The 13,414-nt window shown below is 30.8% G+C and overlaps 2 protein-coding genes across 2 annotated transcripts; both read right to left on the reverse strand.

Moving 5' to 3' along the window:
• Positions 1 to 4,004: 4,004 nt before the first annotated feature.
• On the reverse strand, positions 4,005 to 5,315 carry LOC143616831 (uncharacterized). Its single transcript, XM_077089550.1, has 5 exons — positions 5,205 to 5,315; positions 4,956 to 5,114; positions 4,771 to 4,869; positions 4,578 to 4,649; positions 4,005 to 4,396 (listed from the first exon to the last, which is right to left on the reverse strand). The coding sequence occupies exons 2-5, from the start codon at positions 5,097 to 5,099 to the stop codon at positions 4,160 to 4,162; spliced, it is 552 nt and encodes a 183-aa protein (XP_076945665.1). The 5' UTR covers positions 5,100 to 5,114; positions 5,205 to 5,315; the 3' UTR covers positions 4,005 to 4,159.
• Positions 5,316 to 5,923: 608 nt separating this feature from the next.
• On the reverse strand, positions 5,924 to 12,444 carry LOC143616827 (uncharacterized). The gene is made up of 8 exons (XM_077089546.1): positions 12,388 to 12,444; positions 11,671 to 11,934; positions 7,755 to 7,811; positions 7,523 to 7,664; positions 7,365 to 7,434; positions 6,410 to 6,607; positions 6,219 to 6,318; positions 5,924 to 6,129 (listed from the first exon to the last, which is right to left on the reverse strand). The coding sequence occupies exons 2-8, from the start codon at positions 11,676 to 11,678 to the stop codon at positions 6,084 to 6,086; spliced, it is 621 nt and encodes a 206-aa protein (XP_076945661.1). The 5' UTR covers positions 11,679 to 11,934; positions 12,388 to 12,444; the 3' UTR covers positions 5,924 to 6,083.
• Between the last annotated feature and the right edge of the window lie 970 nt (positions 12,445 to 13,414).

The following is a 13,414-nucleotide window of genomic DNA, read 5'->3' on the forward strand; positions in this document are numbered from 1 at the left end:
TCAAGTATTGCATTATCCCTTATGTCTTTAATCATGGAATCCAACTTGATTTTAAATAAGCTGCATAAGATATCAGGTCTATCTTCTGGCTTAAGCGTTGTGTCTTCTAGATATCTCTTAACTTCTGGCCATTTTTGGTTGCATGTGATTGTTATGAAAAAATCTGGAAATCCATACCACTTACAAAGAGACATGGCATCTAAGTAGTTTTGCAGCATGTACCGCGCACTACCAATAAAAGAGGAAGGTAATATAACACGCTGACCAATTTTGGAGACATCATTTTTTCCCTGATCTTTAACCAAACGTAGATTCTCGAAAGTCTCACATCTTAATATCTTTTGTTGATTACGTATGTAAAAGAGACTTTCGCTTTCAATCATTGTATACGCATCAACCAAAAATTGTTGAAAAAGCCTCCTAGAATATAGAATCAAAGAAAAATGATTCAATTTGTCTTGGATTATGTAACAGAAGAACTCTCTCATTGTACAATTATTTCTTTTACTGGTGTTTGATGTCGAAACATTGCGATGAAGGATGTCTAATCTGTAACCATCATCACCGTAGATGAAAAGTATTGGATATTGAAGGGGTAGATATGAAGGATGTAGTTCACTGATACGTTGAAGAAAACCTTCTTTAGTCTTTACAATAATATCTCTAGGTTCAAATGAGTTGTCAATGTCTCCAACTATTAAAGCAGCAACTTCAAAAGCAGTTGGCAAGTTATACGTCCTTCCATCTTGTTGCCTTTTTGCAATAAGGCGTAACTTTAGATTAGCATTAGGATTGCTTTGAATACAATCTCGGGCCATTCTATAAGATTTTACTAACTCATTGTGTGCATCTAACATGGCCTTAAAATCTTGTATAATCTCAAGATCTAAAATCTCAGAGCTTGATGTGGAGACATTTTTGGTTTGACTAATGAAAAAAATATTAAAAATACCAAGTAAGGTTTGATAAATAACAAAAATTAGTTAAAATGTATTATTAATAATGTAGCTAACATACCCTAATGCGCCTTGTCTGTTCCCAATCTCATTGTCAGTGTCATATATATATATATATATATATATATATATATATATATATATATATATATAGCTGAGAGAATTTAGGTTTTGATCCAGACGTTGGTAGAAGACTTCCAATGCTATGGTAAAATTTTCACCGCTGAGTCTAAATATAAAAGGAGCATTACCTCTGTTAATCGACGAATCAACTTTTCCACCCATGGAAGTAAAGACAAACATTGAATTGTAACAACGAATGTTTTTCAAAAAATGTTTGCTTTTTGAATCCAAGGAAGTAAAAAGGCTTTTATATTCAGATGGCACGGGCTTGAAATTTGGAAGTTGTACTTTTCCATAACCACAACATAGAGAAAAGCTTGATTTAGCATGTCTTTGACTACTTCTTAAGGCTTCATCCTTCCACAACTTTGCATGACATCTTTGACATACATGAGTTTGATCACCATGATCCAGTAATCTGGTAATAGTTATTTATAATCTTATTAGTAACTTATCATGGTACGGTAAAGTAAAACGTAATGAAATTATAAGTAAAAGAATTAGGAAATAGAATATTACCTTTTGATTTACCAGAGAAAATGTCATTAACAAATTGTTCATCATGAAGATGATCTTCTTCTAACAAATGTAATGCAAAATTTTCTGATGCATGTTGGTTTGTAGATTTGGATTTACCCTTGGAAGATTGTGTCGTGGTTAAAGGATTAGATTGAGTCACACACAGTGATGAACTGTTGGATGGAGGTGCTTCAATATTGTTAACAGAAGTAGCAGTAGATGAACCTAAAAAGTTAATTAATGTTTAAGAACATTAATATATACAAATACAATTGGATAATGTATAGTAATTTGAAAATAGATATTTATTTGAATAAAACTATTTACCTGGTATAGTTTTTGAAACTTGGGTGGATATATTTGTGGTTGAAAAATGAAACTTTATAGGTGTAGAAACAATGTTTGCTTTTTGGCTATCACGATATTGTTTTCTACTGAGTCGACACAACTTCGGGCTAGTATGAGAAGCATTGGTGATTGAAATTGTGAAGCATGAAATTTATAATTAAAATGAATGATTACAAAAGTTTAAAAAATATTCTCATATAAAGGATAGATAATAATAATTATACGATACCAAATGTGAATTGGAGAATTGTTGTAAATGATTGATTAATTTAAATTACATTATAATGTACCATTTGTAATGTTTGATAGGGGTGGACTTCTTTGAGCTGTTAAGTTGTTGGAAGTATCCAAGTAATCTGGTAATGGTTATTTATAATCTTATTAGTAACTTATTATGTTACGGTAAAGTAAAACGTATTGAATTTATAAGTAAAAGAATTAGGAAATAGAATATTACCTTTTGATTTACTAGAGAAAATATCATTAACAAATTGTTCATCATGAAGATGATCTTCTTCTATTAAATGTAATGCAGAATTTTCCGATGCATGTTGGTTTGTAGATTTGGATTTACCCTTGGAAGATTGTGTCGTTGTTAAAGGATTAGATTGAGTCACACACAGTGATGAACTGTTGGATGGAGGTGCTTCAATATTGTTAACAGAAGTAGAAGGAAATGAACCTAAAAAAGTTAATTAATGTTAAAGAACATGAATATATACAAATACAAATGGATAATATATAGTAAGTTGAAAATATATTTATTTAAATAAAACAATTTACCCGGTATAGTTTTTGAAACTTGGGGGGATATTTTTGTGGTTGAAGAATGAAACTTTGTAGGTATAGAAACAATGTTTGCTTTTTGGCTATCACGATATTGTTTTCTACTGAGTTGACACAACTTCGGGCTAGTATAAGAAGTATTGGTGATCAAAACTGTGAAGCATGAAAGTTGTAATTAAAATGAATGACTACAAAAGCATAAAAAATATTCTCATATAAAGATAATAATTATTATACGATACCAAATGTGAATCGGAGAATTGTTGTAAATGATTGGTTAATTTAAAAATAAATTATAATGTACCATTTGTAATGTTTGATAGGGGTGGACTTCTTTGAGCTGTTAAGTTGTTGAAAGTATGTTGTGTGTAATGCAAACCTGCTTTACGAAATTAGGAAGAAGAAATTACAATTGTTAGTAAAGAATTTTAATTTAACATATGTTGTGTTATTATTAAAGAAATATATAGAAATATGGTACCTCTCATATTATTTTGGGATCTTTTGTTATCCATGTGTTGTTTTCTCATTTGTCTTTTTTCTTTTGAATCTCTATAAAATGTTACAACATAAGTGAGGATAGAATTACTACAAAAGAAATGAAATAAATTTATACCATTTGTAATGTTAGATAGTGGACTCCTAAGCTGTACGTCTAAATAACCAATATAACATTACATGTTTAATTAGTTTTTGTAAATAAGTACATTGTAACTGGGATAAGTAAACTTTGAATGACATATATCATAATGTGTTGAGAATAAGACCTTGAACATTGGAACCGGATGCATCAAATTTAGGTTTTTTGACATCCAAATCTAATTTCCTCTTCTTTTGGATAAGCTTTGCATAAAAAAAATGATCATTTGTATCTGTGTAAAAATTACAAAACTATATGAAAATCAATAACTCATAACTATTAAAGTGTTAAGAAGTACATGGTATAGGTAAATATATATGAAAATCAATAATTCATAACTATTAAAGTATTAAGAAGTACATGGTATAGGTAAATATGCACTTAAAAATTAGTTAGAACGTCCGTTAGTAAAATCAAAGTGATTGATAGTTAAAAAAATATTATATTTTCAATATGAAGAAAGTTAAAACAATATTTTATTTTGAATATGAAGAAAATATTTGAATAAAGCTTATGAAATGCTATTTTCATACAAAAAAGGTCAGCATGTGAATAATAATTTTGTAAAAACATAAATATAACAAAACAAATACTAAATAAGTAACCAAAACATAAGGATGGTTGGTCTTACATATAGGACTCCAACAAAAGAAAGTTAAAACTTCAGAAAACATAAAACTTGGAACAACAAACCGAAATAGTAGTTTTGAAACGATAAACATAACTTCAAAGACATTAAAATAAAATGCAAGACAACGACACACAGAACATCAAGACTTGAAAGTCTTCACTTTTCAAGCTTGGGAATGAGGAGAATTGGCTTGTCATGAGAAACGGGCTTGCTGGTAGATAACTCCCCAATCTCCTCAAGATCAAGACTGTCAGCCAAGTTTTTTTTGAAATCTGAATTTTTGGATTTCCTCTTGAACGTTGCAGCTTCACTAACATGCATTTTTTCCATACACTTGTCATTGGAAATTCGTGGCAAAGGAATGACATTGTCATCCATGATTTCAGAAATAGCCTAAAAAAATTCATAAACAAATTGTGTGAAGATAAATATTCAGCCTAATTAAAATTGAACGTAAAAAGTTGTAAACAAAGTATGAAATATTGATTCTTTAAACTATTATAAAATAAATTTATAATGTTAAGAATTTTAAATGAATTTTATTAAAAATGTTAAAGTAAACATGTAAAAATACCTTTAGGTTGATAGTTTTGTTGGACTCGACAGCAGCATTGATTCCAAAAGTAAGATCATCCAAGTTATCAACCTAAAATTTATGTACAAACAGTTGTTAAGAAATAACAATTTAAAAAGTTTGGACAACTTAAAAATATGATAATAAAAATATATGGATTTTGACAAATTATCGAAAGTTTATACAGACTTACATTCAAGTTAGCAGTGTCTTGTGAATGCGTGTCAGTTAAGCCGATTTCTTGTGACTGCGTATCAGTGAAGCCGTTGGTAAGTGAACCAGAGGTGTCAAGCTACAATGCAATTAACATATTGATAATGAGAAGTGAATATAATATAAAAAAATATCACTAAAATGAAGTGTTAGTTATTTATATACCTCGATGTTCGCTTTTTTCTCGAGCTCAAATATGATATCCTTGTCATCAGAGAGTTTAGAAACACCAAAAACCCATTTACTATAGTCGAGGTTGTATTGACTGATGTCAATCTTAAATGCAAATTTAAATTCATCAGGAAACATGTCGTTGTCAGCCCCCTGTAATATATAAACATATGTTAATGAAAGACTACTTTAAAAATTAAAAAATATTATGATTTAATTGTAAAAGGACAGTCTTACACATACACTTTTTTCAATTAATTCTGATGCAGTTGTTTTGAGAAGTTTACAAGCATCCCTATCAAACTATGTCAAAGACAAAGTTCCGGTTGAATCTTGCACAGCCAATGGGATATTAATCATATATAATAAATATGGTTATGTCAAATATTTATATAAAAAACAACTAATAAAGAAAATTATGTTCATAACTTATACCATCCCTAATTATGATAATACCTTGGCAGATATTGAATGGCAGTGTTCATGCACGACACTGTTTTGCACTCATAAACCTCATCTTCATCAACCAAGACACCAACAGTAGCTTGATCATTGTCACTTTTTTGGGTAGCCTTCTTGTTACAAGCTTTACAAGCAAAATAATACCAAGGCACATCTTGAGGTATCATTCCAAAAGTCCCAACAATGACAACAGACTTCACCTAAAACAAAATATTTAATATTTAATGTTACATACAAAAACAAATAATTATAAAATAAATTAATGTACTTTACCTGCTGCAAATTAACTTCAGCAATGTTGTTGAATTCAGTTCTTACAAGATATTCATTATACATAGATAAAAACATTCCCGAGAGCTTAGATGACTGAGTTGAGCACAAAGAAGCAGGAGAGTTCTGAAGAAGGTTGTTTAAGAAATTGATCTTTCATTAATGAAAATATGAAACCAAATTAATTTAATACTTGAATATTTAATTAATAAAATTATATAACATGTTTCTAAAAGAAGTGATTTCATCAATTTCTGAATTGATGAAAAGCTTAGACACATTGAACAAATTGTTCACATAACCAAAACGTCCAAAGTACTTCAATGTACCAAACTGAAGGATGACAACGATAACACCATTTTCATCTTTGTTCTGCCAATGCTCTAAAATTCATTCAGCATAAGTGTCCCACAAAGACAAGAAAATTGTGTGCATCCTTAAAAAAAATAGATCAAATAAAAAAAATTAAATAGTTGATAACATTAAATATAAATAATATATTTAGGATATACCAAATATACATACTCTAGATCTTGAATAACAACATTGAGTTTTTTTGCGTCTTTCCCCTTTGTTGTCTTGAATTTCTTAAGGTCTTTAACATCGGCGACAAAACCAATTACGTCTACATAATGAGATTTGTTAACATATATAAACACATGAAAGTCTTTGAAGTAATGAATAACTTTAAATTTAGGAGGGTTTTTTTTGGTTACCTAAAGGTTCATTTTCGGGTAAAGTTTGGTCAATGAAATCCTTGAAGCTTGTGAATGAGAAACCATAGGTTGGGCCACAGAAATCATTGCATGGGTACACATTGGTGTCACAGTAGATGCCTATCTTGTTTTGGTTGTTAACATACTTGTACTTTGATTCATTTAAACCAATAGTGGGTTTGGCAATGAAATAACACTCTATAATAAGACAAATAAAGAGTAAAATATTGAGACTAAAGAAGTGTAGAATATTAAACATGTAACACAATAAATTAGTTAACAATAACATGATAACATTTGGCAATCGAATAAGAGAGAGATGACAATGTTAGTTCTACAATATATATGAAATACACATATGGCTAAATAGATCCAAGTATTTAGTGATATACTCTACTAACGGTTGTCAAAAAGTACTACAACTATCAAAGTGTATTATCTATTATAAAAAGAGACTAAAGGAGTGTTTGGTAATGCTTAATTAACCTACTTTAAAAAAATGTTCATTAGTTTAAACCTTACAATCTGATATGATTGAAGAAAGTATAAATATGAAATACTATGAGAAAAGTATAAATAATTTGCAATTAATTAATTAGTTTTTATGACAAATAAATCGTTTTTAGGAAAACAAATGGATAATGTGAAATGTTTGTACTGCACTAAGAAATTGTATATCTATCAATAGAGACTAAATAAATGTAAACATATCAAACATGTAACATTATTAACATGCAGTAGACCAGAAGTGGAAAAAGACAATTAACAATTAAAGCTTAAGCAATGGACCATTATAATTATAATAACAATATGAACAGTATGAAACATTTAACTCAAAACTGGTTTGGAAAGATGGTTTTCTACCTTGTTGGTGCAATGTATAAATTTAAAATATGTTGAAAGAGTGGACTATTATAATAACAGTATGATTAAAAAACCATTAAAAAACCATTACCTGATTCATTTAGAACATGTTCAAACCGAGGAAACCATCTTCTGAGAACATTAGCTTGCATTGTAGTACCCTATAGTATAAAAAAAGTATCATATGTTATATACTTTAAAAAGTAAAAAATGTGTTATATTTGTAGATAAATGGTTTTGAAGTTATGCCTGTTCATCGACCACAATCATTTCAATTGAGAAGCATTGTTGAGAATCGTTATTCATTGGTTGCTTCCATAAACGGAGAACGCGAACCTTTACCGTGTAATCACGGCGAGACAAATCCAGATCCTTCAAATAAGTTATGTTGCTGTATTAAAAATAGTTGTTCATTAGTTTAAAACTTACAATATGAAATGAATGAGTAAAATATTAAGATGAAATAATATGAAAATAATACTCAAGCTCCATGAGTTGAGTAGTTTGTCCTTGAAAAGTAATCTCCAACAATAAAATGCTGATGGAATGTAGTGTGAGCTTGAAAGAATATGAGGGTGATGGTAGTACTTATAGAGTTTTGGTGAGTAAACTATAACTCTATTTTAAGGTATATGAAAATAAACAACAAATATGCTTTTTCTTGGTTAAGTAACTAAATAACTGTTTTTGTGAAACTTTTTGAAATGGTGATTTGTCTTTATAGTTGACAAAATATTAGGTCTTTACAGAAAGGATGTTCACGGGTAAACTGTAAGGCCCCGTTACCGGTAGCCCTACTTTGGTGTTGGATTTACTCATAAACACAGTTCTTTAAATCAGAGTTAATTAAAATTTTCGCGCAATAACATAAAACATCAACAGTCATTACAAACATTCATAACTTGTCTTTAAACATAACTTAAACATGTCTTTTAGTTCAAAACTTTTAACAATAGATCTTCAGATGCCAGCTTCTTTATTCTACCGCCATGTGTCCTCGCTCAAGCCAGCTGTATCATCCTACTCACCTTCGTGCATACTAAAAGTCAGCTACGCTGAGTGAATTCTAGTTAATCATACAACATACAATCAGTTCACATACTTGCACACATGCCCGAAGGGGTGTACATTATTCATACTTACTTTTCGTACATAACTATCCGTCCTATTTAAAGAGCCTCCCGCCCTATAACCTCACAGATATTATAAGTGTCTGGTCCCTAACATCACAGATATTATTAAGGGTCTGGTCCCCAATATCACAGATATTCTTAGGGTCTGGTCCCTATCATCACAGATATTATTAGGGGTCTGGTCCCAGTGTTTCCTGCAACTGTACCATACATGTCTCTAGATACCTTCCATGACAACACGTGCAATATCCGAAGATCGTTCACGTGCCATCAACATATCATACATACACCATATACACTCATACATTTATCATTCACACATCGTATATGTTCATAAATACATCATACATAAGTCATGCAAGGCATACACTTACCACTTAAGGTAAGTGTATTAACTATCACATCGAGTATGCGCACGGCCCCGAAAACATAACAATGAAGTAGGGCTAGAAACTCACCTGGATGCGGTTACGTTCACCGTTTATAGTTATTCCCTTCTTGAGTTGTGCACGACTAACTGTATAACAATTACACGTATCAATTAACTATTACTACTCGCATCGTATTTCTATCTTTATATAACCCACAACGAACGGGGGTACGGGGGCAGCGCCCCTGGCAGCGGGGTTCTAAGGGCGGCAGCCCCTAGTGGGATCCAAGGGGCAGAGCCCCTGGCTGGAGTTAAGCTGCCAGGTCAGCTTGGAAAAATTTTATTTTCATTAACTGTCTTAACACATTTTCCATTAACATTTTAAATCATTTTCTAAGTTGGGCTTGCTTGTTAACGCTTAAGATAATGGGCTTAGTTTGTTTAAATTGAACGTGGGCTTAGCTTCATGTGGACTTCGCTGATTCGGGCCCAACTGTCCATTATGGCCCAACTAGATTCAGCCCAGAACCAAACAGAGAACTGGCCGAGAACTCCTTGGCAGAGAACTCGTGGCCAAGAACACAATGTTGACCGAGAACCCTTATGGTTTGACCGAGATCTCATGATGACCGAAAACCCCATGTCACCGAAAACCCTCGTTGACCGAGAACTCTCGTTGACCGAGATCCCGTATCTAGCCGAGGACATGGGTTGGCCGAGAACACCCAGTTAAGCCCATCTTTCCATTTTTATGCTTCTACCATGCTCAGTTACTGTTCTAAGGTTCGATTCATGAACTTTTAACCCTTTTTGGCCATCATTCATAACTGTTTTATACCCCTTTACTATCACGGCTTCAAGACCTATTCCGTTTTAGGCATAAAGCTTAGACCTTTATAGCTTTAAAACGTTCTAGGCTAGATTTAGGGTTTCTTTTATGAACCGTCTATATCCATGAGTCCATTTCATCCATTTTAATCATCAAGTTTGTATTTTTATGAAACATCTAGACCCGATCTACTCTAGGGTCAAGTTTCATGGCAAAACGTTCATAAAAATGTGACCTTTAATTGTAAAGAACATACCTTTAGGCGTTAGTAGGGTCACGGCTAGCTTGATACACGACCTTGGACTTGTTAGCTCACTTGTATGATCGAAGATCTATGATTATTATGATCGATTTATGGTTTGGATAATAGGTGACGGCTAAGGAAGGTATATATGGCTTAAGTGTGTGTGTTTTTGGTGTAGGGAGAATAAGATGGATAATATAGATGGAAATGGAGAGATTTAGGGTTTAAGGGGTATTTATACTCCCTTAAGCCCATGGACCTAAGGCTCATCTTTATTTTTTTTTGTCCATGATTACTTCCTTTTAATTAGCCTACTTATCTTTTCCCTTTTACCATTTTACTATTTACTTATTAACTCAAGTAACTTTTCCGTCATAACGAGTCAATATTCATTGTTCTTATTATTCGAAATTTAGGATGTTACATAAACAAAATGTTTTATTTTGAAAAGATGTTAACCAATTTTATGCAAGGGAAAAAAAGAGATTTCATACTTTTTTATGAAATCAAAAGAAAACCGTCAAAAGAAGAAAGAAAAGTTGTTTTTGTAATTTTTTTTATTAGGTTCAAAAAATTTAGGAAACCAGAAAAGGTGAAAAAGTCTACAGTGTTTTGGGAAGACAGATTCTTACCATGTTGGTGCAATGTATAGTTGACCAATATTATGTATGTTCAGTGGTTAAAACCATGGTTTATCTTGAAAAGATGCTAAAATGAAAACTCTCAAAAGAAGAAAGAAAAGTTCATTTTGTAATTTTTTTTAATAGGTATAATAAATATAGGAAAGTTGAAAAGATGACCAATATTATGTATTTCAAAAGAGTGTTCACTGGTTAAAACCATGTTTTATGTTGAAAAGATGCTAAAATGAAAACTCTCATAAGAAAAAATAAAAGTTCTTTTTGTAATATTTTTTAATAGGTATAATAAATATAGGAAAGTTGAAAAACGCAGCAGTGTTTTGGGAAGATGGTTTTTTACCTTGTTGGTGTAATGTATACATTTCATATTTTAGAATTTAAAGAGTGTTCAGTGGTTAAAACCATGTTTTATCTTGAAAAGATGCTAAAATGAAAACTCTCAAAAGAAAAAAGAAATGCTCCTTTTGTAATCTTTTTTAACAGGTATAATAAATATAGGAAAGTTGAAAAGTTGACCAATATTATGTATTTCAAGAGTGTTCACCGGTTAAAACCATGTTTTATCTTGAAAAGATGCTAAAATGAAAACTCTCAAAAGAAAAAAGAAAAGTTCCTTTTGTAATCTTTTTTAATAGGTATAATAAATATAGGAAAGTTGAGAGTTGACCAATATTATGTATTTCAAGAGAGTGTTCACAGGTTAAAACCATGTTTTATCTTGAAAAGATGCTAAAATGAAAACTCTTGAAAAAAGAAAAATTCCTTTTGTAATTTTTTTAATAGGTATAAATATATAATAAATATAGGAAAGTTGAAAAGTTGAAAAAACGCAGCAGTGTTTTGGAAAGATGGTTTTTACCTTGTTGGTGCAATGTATACATTTCATATTTTAGATTTAAATTTGAAAAAAATATAAGATACATGTCATGAATATAGCTAAAAAAACAACTTAAATTTCAGACAATTAGGAAGAGTATGAAATATTTAACTTCCATGCTATTAAATGTGTCAAAATGCTATAAAGAGTTTTATTTTTCTAGAAACATTATAGACATGAATATGTTGCTTTGTATATATATAACAGTTTCAGTTAACACTTTGTTATGATGGAATGTAATTGATGAATATTGGTAAACGGAATCAATCCTAATGACATGAACCAAGATGTGAATTGACTTACAGTTTCATCCACTAGACATTAAAAGCAAGATGTGTCTTCAATCCATAATTCCATCCTTATTGCAGCCAAATAATGTGATATTCCAAAAGATTGAATACATATTTGCAAAATAATCAAAATCAAAAATAAAATAGTGTCACTGTAAACTACAAATTTTGAGAAGAATTGTGACTTACTATTTAATCCATTCAAAATGAAAAGCAAAATCTGATTCTATATGTCCATCATCATTGCAGATCCAACATTATGTGTGATTTCCAAAAGCTCGACAAAAAATTACACAATAATAAGAATTAAAAATGAAATTCGATAAATTAAGCAAAATATAAATCAACCTAAGCTAATTTCAATGATAGTTTTGTGTTACCCAAATGTTTTTTGGGCCAAGATATTGGATTCAGTTTCGGATTTTGTGGTTCATTTCGGTTATTATGACTCGGTTCGGTTCGGTTTCGGTTGTTATGAACTCTATAAAATTTGATCATAGTAATTTGGTCCATTTGGTTTCGGTTATTATAGGCCGTTTCGTTTTTTGGGGTTTAACAACATACCGAACCGAACCGAATCGTGGGTTTTCAGAACACATGAAACTAAACGATCGGTTTTTGTTATTTCAGTTACTATTCGATTTTTAACATTGGTTACTGACACTGCTAGGGTGGAACCGTTAATTACCATCACAAAATCATACTTGAAAGTGTAAGTATTATAACGTACCTTTATGATGTTTACCCCAAATGTTGCATACCATCACAAAATCATACTTTATGATCTGAAATAGAAACATAAATTGGTCGTTTGGGGGTAAAATTAGGGTTTCAGATTGAAACAAAGATTTAAGTTACCTTAAGCACTGGCGTGTAAAGAATTATGCTGATGGATGATAAGGAAGAAATCATTGGAAGATTTGTTGGTGGAGAAGATAGAACTTTATGCTCATATTTAGTTAAGGCATCCAAAAAAAATAGATATAAATATATATTTAATCGACGGGTTAGAAATAAATATGTCTATTAGTTTGATGGTAAGCTTGTGTGTTGCTAACTTGTAGGTTACGAGTTTGAGACTCATTATTATCACCTTTTTTGTTTTTTTTTAAATTGTCATAAAAAAAGCTACAAAATCTCGTTTCGATTTAGACCTCCAACATTATTGAGCGGCTATGATCAAGTGTCTAGCTACATAATGATATCCCTTCACTACACTATAGTCTATAGACTGAGAATTTGAGTTTCATATTAAACTGCATTGTATCTTTAGAAGTAAGATTAGTAGATACGTGAGTTAGCCATTTAAAAAAAAAATGAGAGAATATATTAAGCCATTAGTACCTATTAATAATCATTATCGACTTTCTCTAAATTTCATTGCATTGAGTAATTTGTTATTTAACCTGCTTTTTAAAGAATTTTTAGAAACAAAATGATATAATATAAAGTCAGTAGAGCAAAATAAGTAATATGAACTCTTTTTTTAGATATTTGAAACTTTAAAATTGGATTGGAAATCGCAACAGTCTATTAAGAGAAATAGAAAACCGACAAAACAAAAATATAATTAAACTTTAAAATTGGATTGGAAATCGCAACAGTCTATTAAGAGAAATAGAAAACCGACAAAACAAAAATATAATTATTATTTTTTAAATACTTAAACGGGTTAACGGGTCAACCCGTTTTTATACAAATCAACCTGAACCCATCCTATTTAAAACATCGTATTTGAAACGGGTCGTGTTAGTCAA

This window comes from Bidens hawaiensis, unplaced genomic scaffold, assembly GCF_021521415.1.
Source record: "Bidens hawaiensis isolate Kalapana, Puna unplaced genomic scaffold, B.hawaiensis_p1.1 tig00049924_1, whole genome shotgun sequence".
NCBI lineage: Eukaryota > Viridiplantae > Streptophyta > Magnoliopsida > Asterales > Asteraceae > Bidens > Bidens hawaiensis.

What these genes read in the sequence shown, in the direction of transcription:
- LOC143616827 (XM_077089546.1), bottom strand. An exon ending in ACTCAACTCATGGAGCTTGA is followed by an intron (nt 7,665 to 7,754) that starts GTATTATTTTCA and finishes TTTTTAATACAG; the next exon opens with CAACATAACTTATTTGAAGG. An exon ending in GTTGTTATTCAAGATCTAGA is followed by an intron (nt 6,130 to 6,218) that starts GTATGTATATTT and finishes ATTTTTTTTAAG; the next exon opens with GATGCACACAATTTTCTTGT.
- LOC143616831 (XM_077089550.1), bottom strand. Translation starts at nt 5,099, where the DNA reads ATGTTTCCTGATGAATTTAAATTTGCATTTAAGATTGACATCAGTCAA. An exon ending in AGAAAAAAGCGAACATCGAG is followed by an intron (nt 4,870 to 4,955) that starts GTATATAAATAA and finishes ATTGCATTGTAG; the next exon opens with CTTGACACCTCTGGTTCACT. An exon ending in AAGACACTGCTAACTTGAAT is followed by an intron (nt 4,650 to 4,770) that starts GTAAGTCTGTAT and finishes CATAAATTTTAG; the next exon opens with GTTGATAACTTGGATGATCT.